Here is a 25,333-nt window from a genome sequence, read left to right as displayed (position 1 = left end):
ATGTTTACGTTTTGCCCAGGTAAATTGCATTTCTTCTCTATCTGTCCTCATCCAGCTATATTTATCTCTAGTGTTTGGTAAACAATGGACATTTCAAACACTAATCACTGCTTACACTTTATGAAGGGTAATCAAAAAGGAATATTAACAACTCCAGTAGATTCCTGGAAACTTTGTAAACTGGGAACCATCCAACATTGACATAGAAACACACACTAGAATCTTTTTACACAACTTGATTTGTTACTTAATTGTTCCTTTCCATTACACAAGAACCTCATTTATTCGGATTAAGTGGGACCTGAACTGATCCGGATTATCAAAAATCTGGACAATCCGGAAAACTAAAAAACAAATACAGTACATGATATAATATATTAACATATGTTATACAGTAATACCTTTTTCAATTGTACAAAAAATATAAGAACACTTTTCTTACATTTACGACTCTGTTTCATGCACTAAAATAATGTGTGACCTTTTCTGTTTTACATTTTTATAGCGTTTGCGCGCAGTTCCATCACAAAGACGTTTTACTAACATCTTTTCTGCCAGTGTGGTTTCAGTCTGGGATTTTAAATAGGCCATCAGTTTGTCCAGCTGCATTGTTGTATCTCCATGGGTCATAGTTTCTTTTGATAGAGCGCCGGTTTCAGTTTCGAATTAACCATCACTCTCGTCATTACCTGCCGAGGAACAAGAGGCAATCATTTATTCATCTGTCATTATGCCGTAGCCTGAATTACAGTCATTTATGTCGTCCACATCTATGTCCGAGCATCCAGGAATGCGTGCAAATGTGTCACGGAACTCAGAACAGTCCACGGTTTCCCATTCTCAATGCCAGGACGGTACCTTTCGCGGCCAACGTACTTCCAATTCCCATCCTTTGACTATCCTTGGCGGAAAAGACATTCAAGAAGAATCAACCCCGTAAAAGAAATACTGTACAAGTAAAAATGATTTTTTATTATTGTTGATCCGGATAAACCAGAAATCCGGATTAATGAGGGCCGGATAAACAAGGTTCTTGTGTACTTATACTGACATTTTATGTGCCGTAGTTTTTAAAGTATGTTATTTACATTCCTCCCTAGACGAGACTAAGAATGTAGCTAGCTTCTTTATGTAAAAATCAAATTTTTCATTTTTGTAATGTAACTTATATAATAAGTCTTCAAACCAGAATTAATTGCAAATAAATACATAAATAATAACACAAAAGAATTTTACATAACCAATGTAACTTCATGCCAACACTACTGTGCAGCTGTTTTATTAAATAAAAGTACATTACAATTATAATTCTCACAAAAACTTCCTATGTCACAGTTGAAGTATTTTTACAACAATTTATGGTACTCAGTCACTAATGTTCAGAAGTGAAGCAAAATATAACACTATTTTAAAACCTACACACAGTAACATGTTTTGAGTCATTTTGCAACAAAATTAATATAATGTTTGTATTGCAAAGATCATTATGACACATCATAATTCAACATTAAATATTTATTTTGTCCAACTGACTTTGGGTATATCAAAATGTTCTGTTAGACCATCAAGGTGTCTGTTGAATTCTTCTACACGTTGCTTGTGAGTCTTTGATGCTTTCTGCAAGATACGTTCCTTTTGCTGTAAAGAAAAGGACAAAATTCATTTTATCATTATTCTTAATTGAGGATATACTACACAATGGAGGAAAGACAATGGACTCTAAAGAGGAGGCCATTGGAAAGACAAGGAACAATACTGAAAAGAATATTTAGGTTCATTAATGTTTTGATTAATGTTTTTGTGGCCCAGAATGCTAGACACAATAGTTTTCTGGGTTTAAGCCATGCAAGATGATACAAATTATCTCACAGTCTAATATAGACAGTCGCGAAGCTCGGCTTATTTTTTTCATCCATGCGACTGCAGCGCTCCACGTGGCCAGCAAGCTGCCAGTCTTCTGGGATGTGTAAGTTGTATACGTTTTGCGAGGTAAGCGTGAGGTAATTACATTATAGATGATCGGTTTACTATTAAATTGACATGGTATGTATGAAAGGAGGTGTGTGTGGCGCAATAAATTGCTCAGTTACAAGAAGACACCAGAGCTATCATTCTTTAGGCTTTCTAAAGATCCTGAACATTGAAGCCTTAATTACTGTTTACATTTTCGGATAAGAGAACAATATTGTGAAGATTCAGAAATTTAACTTCAGATAAGTAGGCATTTCGTTCATCACTGATTCAGGAATGTAACTCATAGTGAAATCCATCCTATTATATGAACCTAAATAACGTTTTAACACAACCGTAACCTCTAACACGTAGCGGTGTTTTGATTTTCAATGTGTAGAAAATTGCTTGTCGCCTCTGTGTAGTGGTTAGTGTAATTAGCTACCACCACCCGGAGGCACGGGTTTGATTCCCGGCTCTACCACGAAATTTGAAAAAGTGGTACGAGGGCTGGAACGGGGTCCATTCATCCTCGAGAGGTTAACTGAGTAGAAGGGAGTTCCCACCTCAACCATCTTCGAAGTCGTTTTCCGTGGTTTCCCACTTGTCCAGACAAATGCCGGGATGGTACGTAAGTTAAGGCCACGGTCGCTTCCTTCCATCTCCCTTGTCTATCCCAATCTTTCCATCCCCCACAAGGCCCCTCTTCAGCATAGCTGGTGAGGCAGCCTGAGCGAGCTACTGGCCCTCCTCCCCAGTTGTATCCCCCGAACCAAAGTCTCACGCTCCAGGACACTGCCCTAGAGGCGGTACAGGTGGGATCCCTCACTCAATCCGAAGGAAAAACCGACCCTGGAGGGTAAACGGATTAAGAAAGGAAGAAAGGCAAGAAAATTGCTTGTAAATGGTAGGGGGGATGATTTATTGAAGAAAAATGTGAACTATTTGTACAATAACATCACGTTATGTTCCAATCATTTTGCAGACAGCCAGTTTATGTCAGCAAAGAAAAAGAAATTAGTATGGAATCTCCGCAGATTTCTTCGAACCGAAAGCCCGTCTCAAAGGAGCACAACACACAGTCATACGTAGCACCGCCTCAGATAGGTCTTATGGCAACAGTGGGATAGGAAAGGGCTTGGAGCGAGAAGGAAGAAACCATGGCCTTAATTAAGGTACAGACTGTTTTGACAATGGGAAAACACGGAAACCCATCTTCAGGGCTGGCGACAGTGGAGTTCGAACCCACTATCTCCGAAATGTAAGCTGATAAGCCGCCCAGCCACTTGCACATTTGTCAGAGGAGCCGAGAGAACATGGACTGTATGCTCACTAACTTCTATGTAGTAAACTATTAATTCCCTAATGTTAATACTTGATTTTCCACATTAATGCCGAGAAGGTACTAAGTCATTAGTGTTGAAATTATTTGTGAAACTAAGATTAGATTACCTTGTGATATTTTGCAATGAAAGTTTTCAGTGTCATAAAACAAAAAAGCTCAAAATCCAGCCATTTAGGTTCCTGAGATGTTTGAATATTGTTTGAATTGTTTTATAGTTCACTACTATTTTTATGATTTATGTGAAATTATCAAATTCAGTTCAATAATAGGATTTCGAAAATGGCTAAGACCTTAACTACAGTGGTATGATCAGCTGCTCCTTCGAAAATAAACTATTGTTGTTTTCCTTCGGTATTATTACCACGCGGTAGTCTAGTGTATCAACGTATTTTATTAAAATGCACGATTAATATAGTTGTCGAGGTGGTTACAGTTTATAATTTACGTGGGAAAGTGCATTCAGCTGTTGGGTAGTAGAGATCTGTTCCGAACAGTTAGAGCTTGCTGGCCGCTACGAGCGCTAGTGTTGTTCCGCCTGACAACAGGATGCCATTTCATTACTAAGGAGCTTCGCGACTGTATATATTAGACTGTGAATTATCTTAATTCTTGACATCTTCTGAAGATGTTCTTCCTGGGCTCATGATATATAGGGGTTAAATCGTTGCAGGCAAGAGGTTACCATGCAGCATAACTAAGTGAACAGTGCCGACCGGCCATGCTGCTAAACTCTATTGCCGTCTATATTTCAATTACATTAATGTGCACAAGAATCTAAGGCACGCAGTTTCTATATATTAATTGATTTCTTCATGCAATTTAACGGTTGTGGTACTAATGTTACTCTTGGTCTTTGGCCTTGATGACACTTTCTCCCAACTGTATCATGAACTGGCTTTAGTCATTTGTTGCCGCTTTTAAAATATTCACTGAACTTACGTACGTTTCTTTGTGACTACTTGCTTAATGTCCCTGTATATTTGCTGCTTCTAGAACTTCCTTCATTTGTCTTCAACACTACAATTTCTGGACTCCATCTTGACCCACAGTTTTCAGCACGATCACTATTATAAGCAACATTGCAATCGTCAATATTTGTTACACTGTTATTTATAGCATTTTCCCAGAGATTTCATGTCTTAATAATTTGCAGTGAAATGAAATGCAAACGTAGAATACCAGAATCGACTACAGAACTTTCTATGCAACCTCTCTGCCGAAGAGCTGATATAAATATAAGGACGTGATGATGCAGAGACTAGTCAGAACGTCCAGTGTTTAAGGCTAATCACATTGAAATGTTTAAATTTACAGATATTGCGTTCCTGTTCTCCTTATGTTGCAACAGTGAATATATGTGAAGGAGACTTGCGACTGTCAAAAGATTCAACCTGTTATTTCACAGGCTACAACGATCATGACCGTGCGTGTGATTGATGCGGATGTACGAAAGTGTTTGCCATCAACAATGATGGAATATGAAAAGCTTGCTGCATGTTAACATTTTGAGTGTGGCAATAATAATAATAATAATAATAATAATAATAATAATAATAATAATAATAATAATAATAATAATAATTAAAAAACCTAGGTTCAATTCTTGGTACTGCCAGAGATTTAAAAATGGGCAGAGGGCTGGTAAGTGGTTAAAATGGTACGTGCAGTTCACCTCCATTGGGGGTGCGCCAGAAAAGAGCTGCACCATCTCAGGACGAGGATATGAGTTTACTTTACCTACTAGCAATGACCATTAAGTGATATCGCGCCATGCAAGTTGCAGGCCATATTATTGCATAGATTTACACTCAATTTGTTGAGTAGCATATTGGTCTATTGTTGCACAGGTCATCCCTTTGGTCTCATTTTTGATGACTTCCAAAATATAGCTCATCTTGCTATCATATTGACTTCTGCTCAAAGTCCAAACAAATGTAAACTTCTGTAAATCTACCTCTGAATTGGTGTCATAGCAAATCATTTCCTAATGTCTATGTTGGAAACATCATTCAATCTAAAGATGTCAGCAGACCACCTTTGTCTCCATGACGCTTAGCTGACATTCTACCTTCTCTGCAGTCATTCAACATTCTGTACCATAGCGTGTCACAGGACACACAATGGTGCAAAAGATCTTTGATTTGAGGTGATCCTTCATTGAAGCTCTGATGCACACTATGATCATCAGGAAGAAGAGCTACTCACATCAGAGTTCATAGTATCAAAGTCAGAAAGGAATTAACATCACTTAAATTATCCTGTGAACAAGAGAGAGATTTTTTTCAGACCAATTAAAATCATTTGGGATGTTACCAGTTTGTAGAATATCTGTGAAGAACGTTGTGAGCCTTTTTTTTTTTCACATACTGCCCACTATGCACAAGAAATTCTGAATGAATGCCTCCTATAAACGAATATTTGACCCAATTTGTCCTCTTGAATTCCAACTTTATCTTCATATTGTGATCTTTCTTACTTTTAAAGACATCACTCAAACTTATTTGTCCATTAATGTCATTCCACGCCAACTCTCCGCTGACAGCTCAGAATATACCACTTAAATTAAGAAACAATGTTAGGTTCAATGGTCCACCCAATCAATACACCTCACTTTACAACTGAAAACTATTTAATATAAAAACACAATAAACATATCCTGGAACATGTTTCATCTCATTTGAGACTTCTTCAGCCATAACGTCTCGTAGTAGATTACAAAGCTCATCCCTTAAGAACTATTTGAGAATATACTAAAAATAAAATATACACCTTACTTACACAAAATTGTCCTGACTTCTTGTAAAAAATTATTATCTGCAATGTTAAAATTTGAAACATTTCCTGAAACATAACATGCCAGCCATAACATCTCGTAACAGAATACAATGCCGATTGTTGCTGTCTAGTAATTTAAAAACGGAAGAACCCAGGTCATTTATGAACTGTTGAGAATACACTACAGACAAAACATACACACTATTTACAATAAAATAATTCAACACTTCTGCATAAATCTTGATTCAATGTTATAATTTGAATGACCTTTCTTGAAAATATTACAGGCAGTGTTGGTAGCTGGCAGTTGCAGTGTGCCGACTGAGGAAGATTGAAATTCTGGCCTCGGAATAGGTGACGATGATGATGCTTGTTGTTCACAGAGGCCTAAAGCCTAAGGTGATGACCTATTCCAGGCCTCGGAATAGGACCACCTCCACATCAGCATATTTAAAAGCTTTAACTCATACGGAAATTTCTTTAAAAATATAAGCTATATCTGGTAGATGGAATCTGAAGCTTCTGAGATAGCCTGTCATATGGCAAAGATCAGTGCTGCATGACCACCATATAAATGGCTTAATTCTTATGAATATTCCCTTTTTTTTTTTTTTTTTTTTTTTTAAGACAAGGTCATCAAATATGGTGGAACTCCCTATATCTGGTCCACAACCGAGATTCGCTCTGATTCACTTCTTAGTCGAGCAGCTCGTCTTCTTTCCCCGAAGTCTTCCCTTCCAAACTCAAACTTTGCAACATTTCTGTAATGCTACTCTATTGTCGGAAATCACCCAGAACAAATCAAGCTGCTTTTCTTTGGATTATTTCCAGTTCTTGAATCAAGTAATCCTGGTGAGGGTCCCATACACTGGAACCATACTCTACATCCTTACTACAACCCCTAAATACCCTCATAACCATGTACAGAGATCTGTACCCTTTATTTACAATTCCATTTATGTGATTACCCTAATGAAGATATTTCCTTATATTAACACCTAGGTACTTAGAGTGATCCCCATACGGAACTTTCACCCCATCAGAACAGTAATTTAAACTGAGAGGACTTTTCCTATTTGTGAAACTCACAACCTCACTTTTAACCCGTTTATCATCATAACATTGCCTGCTGTACATCTCACAACATTATAGAGGTCATTTTGCAGTTGCTCACAATCTTGTAACTTATTTATTACTCTCACTGCCTGCTTGATCTGCATCCGATGGCTGCTTATACTGCCTGTTCATTCCATATTCAAACGTGTAACACGACTTACAAACAATCTGCCGCTAGATGGCAGCACCAGACTTACCCAGTTATCGCGTGAATACAACTAGATAAGCATACCAGCAAAATTTAAAATCTGAAAGTAAGAAAAATATTTAAGAATTTTACGTATAAAGTGGTGCTGTAGAGAGTTATAGCTTCAGCACTTTTTGAGAAAGAGGTTTCGACGAGCAAGAAAACCTGGAAACTTTGTCTGTATGGTACTTCCCTACATTACTAAGTAGAGGTTTCACGCATTTGGCCACCACAGTTTCTGACACAAATTCCTGGTGCTTATTGTTGCTAAAACACTTTAAAATCTTACATTGGCAAAAAGAAGGTAGAACATAGTTTTTTTATAATCTGGAGCAGACTTGCAGAGTTCTTGCAGTACGGTAGAACCGCCTCAACAAATTTCTGTAGCCCCATAATTAGGCCAATAGATCGTTGCTGGGGATAGCGCAGCCCTCCTCTATCCGACTGTCTGATTAAGTTCACTAATGGGGATGCATTAAATGAGGTAGAAACGTTATTCAAACACGTGCTGCATTCGGTTTTTCTTCGATTACATGCACTAAATAACTACACAATAATGGCCTGGTAAGCAGTTTCCAAAGTGACACACACTGACTCAGGGGGCTCACGAAAATCTTCCAGTAAATCAAGTACATACTCAGGGAATAATAATAATAATAATAATAATAATAATAATAATAATAATAATAATAATAATAATAATAATAATAATAATAATAATAATAGACGGCCTATTAGGCGACTTGCATGTCTGTGAAGATGAAGGCCCTACCTGGGATGATTTCTAATGCTGAAGACGCCACACACACCCAGCCCCCGAGCCACTGGAATTAACCAATTAACGTTAAAATCCCCGACCTGGCCGGGAATCGAACCTGGGACCCTCTGAACTGAAGGCCAGTATGCTGACCATTCAGCCAACGAGTCGAACATACTCGGGGAGTAACACTGGTTCTGTTTTGTCAAGTTCGGGAGAGAATATTGAGGCAGAAAATTTTGAATTTTGCTTGTGGATAACGTTAGCACCATCGGTGGAGAGAACCTGACATTAGTTTAGCTATAACTGTAAAACCGAAACAACTAAATAGGCCCTACTTGCGTAAATGATAATAGTAATAAAAACAGTATATTGACACGATTTGATACTGCTAGCAAACGACTCTCAATGGAATCTTAATCTGCTTACCCTCCAGGGTTGGCTTTTCCCTCGGACTCTGCGAGGGATCCCACCTCTACCGCCTCTAGGGCAGTGTCCTGGAGCTTCAGACTCTAGGTCGGAGGGATACAACTGGGGAGGATGACCAGTACCTCGCCCAGGCGACCTCACCTGCTATGCTGAACAGGGGCCTTGGGGGGATGGGAAGATTGGAAGGGATAGACAAGGAAGAGGGAAGGAAGCGGTCCGTGGCCTTAAGTTAGGTACCATCCCAGCATTTGCCTGGAGGAGAAGTGGGGAAACCACGGAAAACCACTTCCAGGATGACTGAGGTGGGAATCGAATCCCGAGGGTGAATGGACCCTGTTCCAGCCCTCGTGCCACTTTTCAAATTTCGTGGCAGAGCCGGGAATCGAACCTGGGCCTCCGGGGGTGGCAGCTAACCACACTAACCACTACACCACAGAGGCGGATAGTGGAATCTATGACAGCATATTATTCTGTTTTGTACCTTCACATTAACAGTACAATTGTCCCCAGAATTTATATTACTTAGTATGAAATACTTCAAACCTTATATAACGCTTATCATTTTCTGCAATGATGTTTGAAGAGCTCTTGTCAGACGTCTCTGAGCTTGAATCCCTTCTCTTAATCATCGCTGAAATTATCGGTTGTTTATAAGCTGGATAATCAGGAAAAGGGCTGGGTACAGGTCCTGTTTTTAATTTTCGCGTTTTGCTGGTCACTTTGAAATCGTCATTTACGAAATGTAGACAGCAAACCACGGAATAATCAGAAGGAATCTTTTTACTTCCCTTGCTGTTTCCTTCCCTGGATATAATACTTAACCACTTTCGACGCAATTGTGTACTTGAAGGTATTTCATGGAATGAAATATCACGGCATTCCGGTTTCCCTTACTTTGATTTGCAGAAAGGCACGCAGCAGTACACCATTTTCACTGAAAACAAGTATCCTACTTCCCGCTATTTCAGGTCTGGAGCCAGTTGGTGCTGCCACCTGCTGTGGGTATTTGTAAACGGAGTGTTTCATTTAGTGCCATGTTAAAATGCTTTAATGAGCAGGCAGTATAAGCAGCCATCAGATGCAGATCGAGCAGGCAGTGATTACTCTATACAGAATAACATTTGCAAAAAACCTTATCTCTGATTCCAATTGTTTACTCATATCATTTATACATATAAGAATCATAAAGGTACAATAATACTGCCTTGAGGAATTCCTTACTTGATTATTACAGGGTCAGATAAAGCTCTGCCTACTCTAATTCTTTGAGATCTATTTTCTAGAAATATAGCTACCCATTCAGTCTTTTGTCTAGTCCAACTGCACTAATTTTTACCAGGAATAATAATAATAATAATAATAATAATAATAATAATAATAATAATAATAATAATAATAATAATAATAATAATAATAATAATAATAATCGTATGGCCACAGCTACCGTGTGCAGACATTTAAATTTTACGCCATCTGGCTGTCTGCTTGTCAATTTTGACGTTCCATTTTACTCTAGGCCCACTAGATGGCAGACCAAGTAAACCGAAACTCTCTTGGGCATCTATGGCTGAGATTTAATGAATTTTGTCAGGTAAACACCAAATGTGCCACAAGAGATCTTTTAAATGCTGACATCGTACGACATGGAGTGTCGATGGACTTTTTTCTGCCCTTCAAAAATCCGACTACCTCTGCCGGGTTTGAACCCGCTATCGTGGGATCCGGAGGCCGACACTCTCCCACTGATCCACAGTCTCCCATGATGCACCCCTAAACAAATGCTTTAAACAGGTCAATCACGATATCCATTTGACCTCCTGAATCCAAGATATCTGCTATATCTTGCTGGAATCCTACAAGTCGAGCTTCAGAGGAATAACCTTTTCTAAACCTGAACTGCCTTCTATCGAACCAGTTATTAATTTTGCAAACATGACTAACATAATCAGAAAAAATGCTTTCCCAAAGCTTACATGCAACGCATGTCAAACTTAATGGGCTGTAATTTTCAGCTTTATATCTAATTACCCTTTCCTTTATACACAAGGGCTACTACAGCAACTCTCCATTCATTTGGTATAGCTCCTTCATGCAAACAATAATCAAGCCTGTGTGAACGTTACCATTTTAGCAAAAGTACAAAGAGAACCAGGGTGCGAAATCAGAAGAAATGGTGGGGGGGAGAAGGAACATCGGGCTTAAATACCGGTGTTTATTTCAGGTAGTATCCAGCAGGGGAGAGGTATAAAATTCCCCTGTAAATAGAATACCTCCTCCCTCATAAAAATGTAAATTGTAGATCTTTTTGTTTGAATTTTGTTGTGATAACAAGAATGATAAACATTAGAAAGTTAATCCAACCAGCTGAGAAGTTTATGATAAGACTGTCCCTTTCTTATGAAAAACCAGACGAGGCGCGATTTGTCCTGACTTATTGCTTTATTAGAGGAACTTTCGTTTACCAAGGCTGAGTGCCGAGGGAACACATTTGTTGGTTTGTACACACCTTAAGTGAATATTGTCCTATTGGCTACCTATCGGAAACATGCCCTCTCCAAGAAGAACAGGAGTGGTCTAAGCTCGAGCTACTTACAGCAATGACAAGGGAGGAGAGCTTCAAGTAATTTACATTTTTGCCCCAATTTCAGATGGACTTGCCAGAATGCAACATGAAAAATAGCTTGCAGATACAGATTGCCACTGTTGCGTTGCTTTCTTGCTCAAGGTCTGGCAGTCATTTGATTTATTGCTGATGTTTCTATGAAAAAATGCACAGTATAAATCATTAATTTCAGTAATAAACTATACGTGTTCTATATTTTCTTCATTATGTTATAATGAAATAATTCCCCCCCCCCCCCAGGCAATTTTAGTGGTGGGAAAGCTTTGAGATAAAATCGTCGGTGGGGGGGAAATGCCTCCCTCACCCCCCACCCCCACCCACGATTTCGCACCTTGAAGAGAACAACATCTCTGCTGAAATACTGTACAACTTAATGCACATTATTTTGTACGCTCTATACTCATCATCATCATCCTAAACCATCTCCAGTTTCCCGGGTGTGGTATATGAGCCTCCTCCATCTCATCCTGTCCTTGTACCATTCTTCCTCCACCAACTTGTCCCAATCATGACCTCTCAGCATTACATCGCTCTTAACTAAATCTATCCATTTCCTTCGTGGCCTTCCCACGGGTCGTCTTCCTTCTACCTTTCTGTCAAATTCCTTCCTTGCAGTTCTGTTTACTGGCATCCTCTTCATGTGACCAAACCACTTCAGTCTTGATATCTGAATCTTACTTAGGAGAGAATTGTCTATTCCTACTTCTTCTCTAATTTTCTCATTCCTAATCTTGTCTTTCCTGGTTTTCTGGATCATAGTGCGTAGGAATTTCATTTCAGCTGCCTGAAGTTTGGAATTATCTCTATTGGTCAGTGTTGTGGTTTCGAGACTGTATGTAAGAATTGGTGTATAATAGGACTTGTACAATGTCATTTTTGTTTTCATGGGTATTTGCTCATCCCACAGCAAGTGTCTTACCTGGTGGTAAAATTGTGCTGCCTTATTGATTCGATTGTTCACCTCATGTTTTGCTAGGTTCTCATTTGATATAACGCTACCTAAGTATTTGAAAACTGGAACGCTGTCCAGTTGAGCTTCATTTAACATGACTATTGGTTCTGCTCCTTCCCCATACACTTTCATCACCACCGTCTTGGTCTTGCTGATGTTTAAACCATATTTCTTAAACTCCTCATTCCAACTTTGTATTCTCTCTCCCAATTCATCTTCTGAGTCACTCCAGATCGCAACATCATCTGCAAATGTGAAGGCTTTGATATCTCCGTGTTCCTTTTAATAGATTTCATTACTACATCCATTACAATAATAAATAGAAGTGGTGACAATGAGCTGCCCTGCTGCACTCCTCTCTTTGTTTCAAACCAGTCCGACAAACCACATCCTACTTGAATACAGCTTCTGTTCCCACTATACAACATTTTCACTTTGTCTATGAGGCTGTCTCGCACTTGAAGTTCTTTCATGCATTGCCAAATTCTTTCCCTTGGTACACTATCGAATGCTTTCTCAATGTCCAAAAATATTAGGAATAAAGGCTTGTTCTTCTCCCAGTATTTTTCCATTAGCATCCTAATTGCAAATATAAGGTCTGTAGTTGACCTTCCTGGTCTGAAACCATACTGCTCTTCTTCCAAAATTGGTTCAACAATATCTCTGATTCTGGTCTCTATTATTTTTTCCAATATTTTCAGGACATGAGACAGTAGTGTGATACCACGGTAATTAGTACATTTTCGTCGGCTTCCTTTCTTGAACAGAGGTACAATGATGCCCATCTTCCAGTCCTCAGGAATAGTATTTTCCTCCCATATCTTGTTGAGCAGTCTATAGAGCCATTGGATTCCTGGAACTCCCGCTGCTTTCAGCATATCTGCACTTAGTTCATCTACGCCCACTGCCTTTCCTTTCTTCATGCTCTTGAGCGCATTTTCAACCTCAAGCCATGTAATTGGTGGTTCAGTTGTGGTTCCTCGACTTGGCTCTCCTCTATCCGTTGTTATGTTTTCTGTATCTCCATTCAGCAGCTTTTCGAAATAGATCTTGAGTTCTTGTTTAATTTCTCCCTCTTCTTGTGCCAGAGTTCCATCATCACGTTCTATTGCTTTTATGGTCTCTTGATCCCTTCGCTTGTTTTTCACTACTCTGTATAGCAATTTCATATTTCCTCTACTGTCCTCTTCCAGTTTGTCTGCAAACTCATTCCATTCCTTCTCTTTTTCTTCCCTTACAATGTTCTTTACAGCAAGTTTCTTGTTCCTGTATACTCCTTGAAGTCTTTGTATTTCTTGTTCATTTCGTTCTTGTCCCTGTTTTTGTTTCTCCTTGTCCAGTGCCTTCTTTATTTGGTTTCTTTCTTTCACCGCTGTTTTCACTCTATCATTCCACCATGGTGTCTCCTTTTTTCTTTTGACAGAACTTGTAACTCCACATAGGTTTTTGGCTTCTCCCACAAAGGTGTCTTTGAAGACCTTCCATTCTTCATTAACGCTGGTTACTTCACACTTCGGCAAACTGTTAAATCCTTAGTTTGTATTCTTCCTTTATTTCGACTTCTTGCAACTTCCAAGTTTTAATCCTTGGTTTTTTCGTAATAAGTTTCTGCGTTTCATTTGTCTTATGTTTGAAGTCTACTACCAACAATCTGTGGTCACTGTCCATGCTTTCACTAGGGATGACCTTTACATCTATGATGTACCTGCCACCATCTTTATTTGTGATTACATAGTCAATCAATGTTCTATACTCGCCATCCCAACTGTACCTTGTTATTCTGTGACTGTCTCTTTTTTTGAAGAATGTATTTTTGATTATAAGATCATTTCTTCTGCACAGATCTAATAGTTGTTCTCCTTCTGGGTTCCTTTGTCCAAATCCATGTGGACCAATGATGTTCTTGTACCCAAGTCTGTCTACCCCAACTTGAGCATTTAGATCTCCAATAATAATAACATTTTCCTCATTAACAGTATCTTCCAGGTCTTGCCGAAATTTCTCTTTGTCTTCCTCACTGCAGCCTGTCTGTGGGGCATACACTTGTATGATGGTGTACTTAGTGTTCTCCAGTTTCATGGACATTTTAATGATTCTATCACTTTTGCAGATAACTTCAGCTGTAGCATCAGTCCTTTCGTTAATTAAGAATCCAACACCATTTTTCGCTACCTTCTCCTGTCCACTCCAGTATAATTTATAACCTCCACGAAGTGTCTTACTTCCAATCCCTTTCCATTTGGTCTCACTTAATCCCAATATTGATATTTTTCTTCTATCCATCATGTCTAGGAGTTCTTCTAACTTTCCAGTTAATGATAGAATGTTCATAGTTCTAATTCGGTATTTGGGTCTCTTTTTTATTTGGGGTTTCCTTTCAGAACATTGTATATCATCAGCCTTACGGTCATCATACTTTACAATTGTCTGAGAGGACGTGTCAGTCCGGTCTATAATATTCTTTCCGAGGCTCTTTTTCTTATTGAAAGCAACTATACTCAATACTCTCCTGCTGACTTGCTAGGCCTAACGCATAAGAGGATTTTCTTTCAGGGTTTACTCCCTTAGCCTTTGAGGATGCCTTCCTCGTCCTACAAGGCAGTAGGTTCCATCTGTACACCCCAGGAGGATGGGTTGCCTCTTCCGCCATCTCCGCCGTACCGAAGTCCATCTTCTCCGCCGTAGATGCCGTTGAGGTCTTCACCCTTAACCCAGGGCAAGGGCCCTCCATATTTATGACCCCTGGAGAGAGGGTGTCCCAGTATTTTAAAACCCCCAGGAATTGGGCTACCTGTTGGTCCGCGGGTTGTATTGGTTATTTCAACCAGCCCTACATACTGTAGGAGCCCCCTATCCGCCACCTGGGGACGCGCTCTGTAGGGATCAGGTTCCCCTGGTTACTTATTGGAAGTTAACCCCACCCACAAGGAGTAAGGTTATTTGCAGAGTACGCTCTATACTAATAAATAAAATACCCCCTTTGCTTGCTCCCAGCCCAATGGTCTAGTGAAAAGCCAGACCTAACCAAGCCAGGCCAATGGTTTTGTCACTAGCAAGACTTAACTAATTCAGCCCAATGGTCTTGTCTTTCCCCAGACATAACAATCCAGACGTTGGCAAGCCTGCTGAGTGTTACATGATGGTGACCGACCCACATCATGTTGTATGTTTAACCTAACTTTCGCTCGCTAGATATGGAAGTTTTACACAAGAAAGATTACTACATATCAGATACAGAGTTCTCCCCAAAAAACTTTTGTCAGCTGGATGGCAGAAATGAGTAGCCGTGTGGAGAATACTACGTGAAAATTAATATGCTAAAATTTCAACTTACTCCCCTCACAGTATTAACAATAAGAGCAGTCAAGTAAACATTAACTGCAAAAATGTGACTTTTTTTTTTTTTTTTGTTATTATCACAAACAAGACATAACAGAATATTTTGAATTTCTAGTGTTCTACTTCCTTTTTTTTTGCTTTACGTCGCACCGACACAGATAGGTCTTATGGCGGCGATGGGACAGGAAAGGCCTAGGGATGGGAAGGAAGCGGCCGTGGCCTTAATTAAGGCACAGCCCCAGCATTTGCCTGGTGTGAAAATTGAAAGCCACGGAAAACCATTTTCCGGGCTGCCGACAGTGGGGTTCGAACCCACTATCTCCCGGATGCGAGCTCACAGCTGCGCGCTCCTAGCCGCACGGTCAACTCGCCCGGTAGTGTTCTACTTCTATTCTATCCTCTTTGGTTCTACTCGTTCATAATCATGTATAACACCGGACCTTACCACTCGGTTGCTGTGGAGTGCCGTACGGGTTTGTGAATGTGACGTCATATGGCATAGAGTGCTCGCATGCAATTCCACGTTAATCCAGAAGCAGAAACCTCTCGCGCACTTCACTATGTGGCAGTCAAGGCGTCAAGGTAAACATTTAACCTTCGATGTAATGGAGCATTCTCTTTGTAATGGAGGCAATATTGTTGATAATAATGATTTAATGTTTAATTAAACCGTTTTACAGTATATGCATTTTAATTTCGAGCACCCCCAGTGATTTAAATATGTATGAATATTATGTAACTAGCACTTATCTAGGTTATGTTAGCCGGGCGGCCTTTTAAAACGTCAGGGCGGTGAACCTATCAAAAAGGTCCTAGGGAGAACACTGAGATACAAGGTCGGTGAGGTCTGAGAGCAATTGATACCTTATTATGGAAATAAGTGAGAGACTCATATCAATTTAAGCACAAATACCGTAAATTTCGAATAGCACTAGGCCTACATACCATTTTTTCTTGCATCTTTTGAAAAGCAAGTTCAGCTTTAGTTCTTTGAATTTCTTTGGAGGGCTGTTGCAGTTCCTTTGCATCTTTATTCACTTCTGCAAGTTTACGAAGCTCCAGCTCCACAGCCTTGCTTTTATTTTTCTTCTTCTTTCTGCACACACAACATTAGAGGTTAGAAATCCATAACACTTTAACAGTAATGATAAGTTCATAACATTTCACTTACTTTTTCACCCCAGAATCAGATTTCAGTTTTAAAGGACCTCGAGCAACACATTCGTACTCAGACATAGCCAAATTAAGTAAATAAATATCACTAACACCAAATACAGTATAGTATTTGCTTACACCAACGAGCTAGAAAGAAAATTCACTTTTTTTTCCGCAGCTGATGTTGACAACTACGGTGACAAATGCAAGCTCAGAATGACAACCTTGTAACTTACAAAGTTATTTATTTACAAAGTTCTCGTAACTGTTTTTAATCTTTCTTACTTATTGTAGTTTTATTTGTCAGTTTGAAATGAATGAGTAATATTCATATGAAGTTATACGTATGCTGCAGTAAAACATTCATTAGTTGAGCAATATATTTATAGCACGATTCCTAAATTTACCTTTTTTTAAAAAAACCGCAGCAAGTAGCGCCTATAGCCAAATACAGTAGAGACAATACACGACACTTACGGATTTCGCCTTGCTAAAATGGGAGACAATTCGACGGTGGCGCTCCTAGTGACTTGACCTGAACAAATCGCGCTAAATTCAAATATCAATGGAAATGTATATACGGAAATGGATAAATAAATTACGTCTAGAAAGAAAGTGGTATTGAGATATTAAATTCGAAGTTGCTAAAGCAATTCTGGATAAATGAATGAAGAATTATTTAAAAGGTTATTATTCAAAGACTGAAATTAGAAATATAAACAAGGTGTGAAATGGACTGCTGTGAAATGGCTTGATCTTTCATTTATGCATTACTTTTTTAGCTTTAGCATACCTGCCTGTACTCTTACGGTTGGATTTGTCTTTTCTCCTCAATTAAAAACAATGTATCATCACATTAAGACACTTGTCAATAAAAATATCGGCACATTCCTTACACATATGATGCAATGAATTAACATTTAATAGCTGGACAATTTTCCTCTTAACATGAAGCCTATTAACAGAAAGAAAATCTATAAAATCGCGGTTTCAATCTGAGAAGAGGGATAAAAGAAAGAAAAGTTTGAAAATGTTGTCGATAGTGATGCTTTGAGGAATATTTACGTACAATTAGAGTAAAAATGTAACGTACCCTTGGCTGTATAGTCGAGGATTTTTAAAGTCAGTGGCCTGGAAATGATCTGAACAGATCTTATAATTCTTATACAAGCGTAACGTCCCTTCTTTCTTGTACAATTTATCCAAATCGCTTCTGTGACATATCACAACCCACAGATCACACCTACAACAACACATCAGTATTGAAGGTTAACTGCTGCACTATACAATAAAATATGCGTATTATATTTTAAGCCCGTTAAAACATGGGTCGAGCAGGTCAGAAGATTATCAAGTACTATAAAAATCTCTGTCACTGGAAGAACATATAAGCAAACACAATATTACTTACATGTTCTTGTCACGAGGGAACCTGAGGAACTAGCGCGCATTTTTCTCTACTACGTAATTACTGCAGCCAAACACAGCACATACCTTTCCCCTCATGTTGAGAGGAGATATCAAGGAATGACACACGCTACTATTTAATTATGTCAACTCACTGAAAACGCATAAATAACACCAAAAACTTCACACAAAAATACACGTGCTCTTATGACATAATCAGTACCGTTCAGGTCTGTCCGCTAGAGTGAGCTCCAATAGCTGTCCCTCGATATCTCGCTCAGTGTCGTGTATTGTCTCTACTGTATTTGCTATAGCTTTCGTTTTGTTCATTGCAGCCTTGGTTTTGTTTCTTCAAAATTGTGTTCCAGTGAAGACTGTTGAAAGACTGCTCAGATAGGATTTATTTGCCCAATTTTGTGAGAAACGCTTGAAAATAAATTCACTCTCCCCATTGTATTCTTGTGTAATTCAATTTTTGGGTTTAATTGTCGAAGATAACCCTAGTTTTCGTTTCAAAATAACATTTTACTCTGTGTTTATTGTTTAGCCTTTATTGCAGGTTCATACGAACTATATAAATTAACATATATAGGATTTATTTCAGTTGTGTGTGTATATAGGAGTTATCATCATTCTAGGTACATTTCTTCTGTAAATTTTATTCTCCCTATAATTTCACGTGGTGCACTTCACGCCGATGGAGCCGATGACTCTTGGATCTCCTGTTGCCAATCCTCCAAGTCCTGGTGGAACGGCAGCAAGTTCACCATTTTTGCCTGCATATCTCATGGGGGAGTCGGCTGGTGCCGTAAGTATTGTTGGAACCTGATATTCGTAAAATAAATAAATTATTTGATTGCCCTTGCTAGCCACTCAGTCTTGTTACTAATACCAGTATGTGCGTGACAGAAAATAGGAAGTCAGCTTGGAACTATCCTTACATTTTATTTAGACATACTCGATATATTACAGTAGTTGAATTTATTTTATAGGCTCTTTTCTTAAAGGGGATTTTGAATGAATGTATAATTGCACACAATGTGCACAGAGTAGGAATATGCATTAGTCATTCATACAGAACTTTTTAATTGGTTCAGTTCACATCTTGCAGATAAGGGCTTGGTATCTCGCACACGGTACACTGCATCTTACACACAACAACCTGTGCCTGGCCCATGATAGTAGGCCTATTTCACACTACTTAAGGTTAGTTTGAAGTAGAAACCACACATGGAAAAACCTTATCTGTATGTGCTGGAGGTCGTACCCTCCTCGCATCCATTCTCAGTATGCCATTTTGCCTACTGTATAAGTTCTGACCACTGCCTGCTCGATCTGCATCCGATGGCTGCTTATACTGCCTGCTCATTCCATATTCAAACGTGTAACACGACTTACAACCAATACAGTTACAAGCCATACAGTTTCTGCACGACACCGACGACACCATAATTCAGCAGACAATGCGCGACCACATGTTGCTGCACGAACACGTGCCTTCTTGTCACAGGAAGTCTAGATGGCAGCACCAGACGTACCCACTTATCGCGTGAATACAGGTATAATAGATAAGCATACAAGCAAAATTTTAAATCTGAAAGCAACAGAAAAATTAAAGAATTGTATGCATAAAGTGGTGTTCTAGAGAGTGATAGCTTCAGGACTTTTCGAGAAAGAGGTTTCGACGAACAAGAAAACCTGGAAACTTTGTTTGTATGGTACTTCCCTACATTACTAATCAGAGGTTTCACGAATCTGGCCACCACAGTCTCTCACAAGTTCCTGGTGCTTATCGTTACTAAAACGCTTTAAAATCTTACACTGGCACAAAGAGGGCAGAACATAGTTTTTTGTAGTCTGGAGCAGACTTGTAGATTTCTTGCAGTACGATAGAGCCGCCTCAACAAATTTCTGTAGGCCCATAATTAGGCCAATAAATCGTTGCTGGGGATAGCGCAGTTCATCAATGGGGATGCATTAACTGAGGTGGAAACGTTATTCAAGCACGTGCTGCATTCTGTTTTTTCTTCAATTACACGCACTAAATAACCACACACTAATGCCTGGGAAGCAGTTTCTAAAGTGACACACACCGAGCTCGATAGCTGCAGTCGCTTAAGTGCGGCCAGTATCCAGTAATCGGGAGATAGTGGGTTCGAGCCCCACTGTCGGCAGCTCTGAAGATGGTTTTCCTGGTTTCCCATTTTCACACCAGGCAAATGCCGGGGCTGTACCTTAAGGCCACGGCCGCTTCCTTCCAATTGCTAGGTCTTTCCTATCACATCGTCCTATCACATCTGTGTCGGTGCGACGTGAAGCAGATAGCAAAAAAAAAATGTTACACACACTGACTTAGGGGGCTCACGAACATCTTCCAGTAAATCAAGTACATACTCAGCGGCATCACTGGTTCTATTTCGTCAAGTCCGGGAGAGGATACCAAGGCAGAATTAATTTTTTTTTTTTTTTTATAACGTTAGCATAATCTGTGAACATTAAAATACCGGATTTCAGAATTCTCTTTATGGAATTCTGAGCAGCCCGGGAGTCAGTCATGTCATTGCACCCTTCTCCCATTCTTATAGAACTAAACATGGCTTCAACTGGATCTCCAGAAAAGGCCCGTGTCCTGGAATGAAATACCACAGCATTCTGGTTTCCCTTTCTTTGATTTGCAGAAAGGCTCGCAGCAGTACACCATTTTCACTGGAAACAAGTACAGTACTACCCTATTTCCCACTATTTCATTCCGGCAAGTCTGGAGCCGGTTGGTGCTGCCACCTGCTGTGGGTATTTGTAAACGGAGTGTTTCATTTAGTGCTGTGTTAAAATGTTGTAATGAGCAGCCAGTATAAGCAGCCATCGGATGCAGATCGAGCAGGCAGTGGTTCTGACAAGCATGTTCTGGTTCATGAGATTCTCACCGAGGCAGCTGCCTCCTAGGCAAGGCATGTGGGATTTTAAGAATGAGAAGTCACTTTCTTGTTGTACTGAATTCTGTATAAATCCAGAGGTCCTGTTGCTATTCAATATCAGGAGCAGGCCTATTGTAGAACTACAACCTGGCTTGCTTTTCTAAATCGTAAGCCATGCACAATCCAGTGACTGTACTTAATCAAAAGGTATGGTCAAATGTTCCACCTTAACAATACTAAAAAAAATTATTTATTTATTTATTTATTTAAATAACATTTAAAAATAACGGAACATATTTCATCTGTCTTGTAGACATCATCAGCTGAAAAGTTTTAAGATAGAGAACAAAGGACAAGACCAAAAATGCAATCCTGCTTGCAGTTTAAATGGAATTTCAGAAACTTTGAACATAATTTTCGAGGCATTACTCAACAGTTCCTATTCAAGCCTCGCAACAAACCTCTGCGCAGTCTCTTCCCGCCTATTGGTTCCAGCCTTCCTCTACTCTCCCCTCATACCAGCTTCCATCACACACGGCCTCCACAGTTCATCTCCAGTCAGCCATAAACATCAATACACGCTTGAGCTAACCATTCTTGGCCATTCAAAGATATAAACTACATTTTTGTTTCCATATTGAACTGAGATCACAGAGACAAGTTTTTTAAGGTTCAACCTTTTCAATACAAATTACAAGTTGTATAAGATATTATTTACAACATTTTTTAAATAATGGTACCAGTTTCGACATTTAAATGTCATCATCAGCCATAAAATACGAGGATTGGGGCAAAAGTCATGGCAACTATTTTTTTTTTTTTTGTAGATATGTGAACGGATTACAAATGTATATGTGTCGTGTGGAAGTTCTGCAGGCATAGTGTGTTTGCAGAACAACAGATGGCTCTGTGATAGCTGTTAGTAGTGCAGCGAGGGCTGTGAAATCAGTCAGTTGGTGAGTGTCGTGCTAGATGGAAGTAACCCATGTTGAGCAGCGCGCTTACATCAAAATAGCCGTTCTCCGAGGGAGAAATGCGATGGAATGTCACAATGAATTAGTGGAAGCCCTTGGGAATAATGCTGTACCGTACAGTAGCACGCTGGGCAGGAAAGTTTCAGCAAGGATGTGTGTCAACCAGTGATGAGCAACGTTCGGGACGACCTGTCAGTGTGTGGACCAACGTGGCACGTGCCGTCATCGAGCAGCTCGTGGATGAAGACAGGCGATGGACGCTTCTGGAGTTAGAGAGGGCAAATCGCATCGCGGTGGGTACAGTATGCACTAACGGAAGTTCAAAGGTGGATGCGCTATGCAATATGCTCCGACCACCTTGCATGCTGGCAACAGGACGGTGATCAATACTTGTCACGAATAATCGCCATCGATGAATTTTGGGCCAGGGCATACGAACCCGAACTGAAACATCAGTCCACGGAGTGGCGACATACTGGATCACCAAGGAGGCAGAAGGTCCATCAGAATCCTTCCCCAGTCAAATTGATGGTGATCGTCGCGTATGCCGTCAGAGGTGTCATTGTTTGCCACTTTGTTCCACATGGCAGAACAGTGACCGCGCAGTACTACAGGGACTAACTGGTGCGACAGGTACGATGTGGCGTTCAGGAGAAACGTCCAGATCTTGTGGACAGTGCAATAATCCTGCAGGACAATGCAAAAACCACATAAAGCAGAGTGTGTAGGGCAGCTATTGCGACGTTGGGGATGGGAAGAATTGGAGCACCCACCGTACTCTTCCGACATTTCGCCCTGTGACTTTGATCTCATTCGAAAGATTAAGGAACCACTACATGGTAGGCGGTTTGCAACACGAGAGGACATTGCTAATGCTGTGCGCCAACAGGTGACCCGATTCACACATGGTGCAGCAAATGCTGAGGCAGATGGTATTCAGCCCCTCCCACATCGTTGGCAGCATGTGGTGTCAGTAGCAGGGGACTACTTTGAGGGTCTTTAGGCCCAGGTTTGTCAACTTTATGTGTACCAGTACTGTGTTGTCATTCTTTTGCACCGGGAAGGCCATATTGCCCTGTATACTACCGTAATAAATTAGTGTGTTACGATATTTCAGTGCTATTCATTGTCCACACATGTAGTTAACACCTTGTCCTTTCATCTGTATATGTCACATTTTCCAACCGAACTGGTATCTTACAGAAATAAAATAGTTGCCATGACTTTTGCACCAACCCTTGTACATTAAACACAAATTGAGAAAAGACATGATAATTAAAATTGACGTTAAGACACATTAATACATAAATGGTTGTTTGACAATAAAAGATTAAAAGTTTTGACATGTTATCGACGTATGAAAGTCTTTTGAAACACTTTACTTTGTCCTTTCTCAATTTGTGTGATTAATGTATTTTATGGCTGTGCATTCTTAGGCAGGCGGGGACGTAAGTAATCAGATGTGCTGCATTTTATTTCATTCTTTTATATTACAGGATGCTTCAAAACTTGCCTACTTTTAACATTGATAATAGCCTTCATTCTCATTCTAGGGCACTCTACTGCTCATTTTCCACCTCTTTAATCATGATCAGATATTCCGCCTACCTTATTATCAAGAATTGTTAACATCATCACGCCAACAAGTCAAACTCAACTTTATTTTAATGGAACCATCCCTTATGTTTAACATAGGTTTAATAATTTTATCTTCGTTCTACTAGAACTAAACATTGTACTCCATATCACCAAGTTTCTATCAATGCATTCAGCAAACTGTATGTCAACACATCATCATCACACCAAGAAGGACTCTATTACCAATTTTATTGAACTTCCTCATGTGTTCAACATCTTTAATTTTCATTTTTAACAGTATCAAATATTGTGCTTAGAACTTTCCAACATAGTCTTCAACATTTTTAATTGACGCATTCGGTATTCCAAATTATTTTAGGCCCTAATGTGTTTTTGTCCTTGTCCTTTATTGTTAATCTTAAAACTTTTCGCCTGATGTCTACAAGATAGATTAAACATGTTCCATTATTTTTAAATGTTATTTAAATACAATTCTTTTTAGTGTCGTAAAGGTGGAACATTTCACCATACCTTTTGATTAAGTATGCGTACGACAATACAGGCTTTATAATGAAATTAATTTTTTGCAATCCAGTGACTCTGTAAGTTCTCCAGAGAGGTGGCGTCCCAATTGCTACATGGAATGGAAGTGATTATCACAAATATAAGTTATTCTAAGTTTCCCCGTGCTTAGACAAATTGACCCATGACATGCCAAATGTAAATTTTATGACTCTTCATGTAGGCTAAGTATAATTGCCTTACTCACAACATTACCATACAGCAAGCTTTTGATATTCTATCATTGTTGACGGCGAGGACTTTTGTATACATCTGCAACAATCAAGTGCATGGTCACAGTTCTTCTAACCAGTGAGAATAAGTCAGCGTTCTGACAGAAGTTACTAGGTCCAAAAACATAGTTTTGAGGTAAATGGGTTTTAAGAAATCAGTGATATATGATTCTATATTACTGCGAGACTATCGCACCTTTTGGGCTAGTTCTTTTTGCAATGCCTTCTACTATGTTACATATTTAGTGATTAAGTCCACATAGTCACTTTCGCCTGGATGTCAGTCTTCAAAAATGGACTTCACATTAGAGCGTAGATTATCCGTACCCCCAAAATGGTTCATTCTATTAAAATAATGACCACACCATTGTATGGAACATGTTTTCTTTACCCCAGTAGTGCATTGAACTCAAATTCGTAAAAAATGGACTTAGTCACTTCTGCCTGAACGCTGACGAGATAATGGGCTGACTCTTTTGACAACTTCATGTGCAGTCATTATTACAACATAAGGTATTGAAATCTGATGGAATTTATCCATTGTCATACATCTCGCAAACCAGCTCAAAAAAAGGATGTCTTCATGTTGTCTCTGGCAGCCAGTTCCAGAAGTTTTATTTATCATCTTGCCCATGCGTGACTAAATTCATGATGAAGAATTGCAGCCTTCTCATCTTCTTTATCTACAGTCTCCTCCTGCATTTCACGAAGTCTTGCTTTGTACGTAACATCCATATAATTGCATACTACCAATGTAATGGACTGGCCTTTAATAGTTAGCAGTTGTATAATTGAATACTTCCTTGGAATAACATTTAATTATCCTTTTGAACTACTCTGCGGGAGGCAGTATAAATAATTCAATTCAGTTTTTACCCACAAATAAGCGTAAAAAGAATTTCAGGTTAATTTACTACAGTTTTTGTAATACCTGGGCCGAAAGTCACGATCGGAAAGTATTTCAAGTAACTTAACCTATAGTTTCGCACTTACATGGGTCTAGAAATGTGTTGTAGGTTGAGAATAATACTCATCCC

General features: G+C 39.4%; 2 protein-coding genes across 4 annotated transcripts in view; one reads left to right on the top strand and one right to left on the bottom strand.

Annotated features, from left to right (window-relative positions):
* Window positions 1–1,230: 1,230 nt before the first annotated feature.
* LOC136858138 (protein FAM32A) lies at window positions 1,231–16,821 on the bottom strand. Its single transcript, XM_067137463.1, has 3 exons — window positions 16,645–16,821; window positions 16,419–16,569; window positions 1,231–1,638 (listed from the first exon to the last, which is right to left on the bottom strand). The coding sequence occupies exons 1-3, from the start codon at window positions 16,707–16,709 to the stop codon at window positions 1,516–1,518; spliced, it is 339 nt and encodes a 112-aa protein (XP_066993564.1). The 5' UTR covers window positions 16,710–16,821; the 3' UTR covers window positions 1,231–1,515.
* The window catches only part of Nup35 (Nucleoporin 35kDa), a 125,609-nt gene continuing 116,316 nt past the window's right edge, over window positions 16,041–25,333 (top strand). The window contains exons 1-2 of one of the 3 annotated variants that reach the window (XM_067137461.2): window positions 16,041–16,055; window positions 18,674–18,843. In XM_067137461.2, coding sequence (XP_066993562.1) covers window positions 18,733–18,843 — 111 coding nt within the window. In that variant the 5' untranslated portion in view covers window positions 16,041–16,055; window positions 18,674–18,732. Of the gene's footprint in view, window positions 16,056–18,365; window positions 18,469–18,673; window positions 18,844–25,333 lie in introns of those variants that run through there. The other 2 variants (XM_067137462.2, XM_067137460.2) reach the window with 2 other exon arrangements.

This window comes from Anabrus simplex, chromosome 1, assembly GCF_040414725.1.
Source record: "Anabrus simplex isolate iqAnaSimp1 chromosome 1, ASM4041472v1, whole genome shotgun sequence".
In the NCBI taxonomy this organism is placed as follows: Eukaryota; Metazoa; Arthropoda; class Insecta; order Orthoptera; family Tettigoniidae; genus Anabrus; species Anabrus simplex.
Note: the sequence above shows the minus strand (reverse complement) of the source record. Positions and strands in the feature narration are given on the sequence as shown.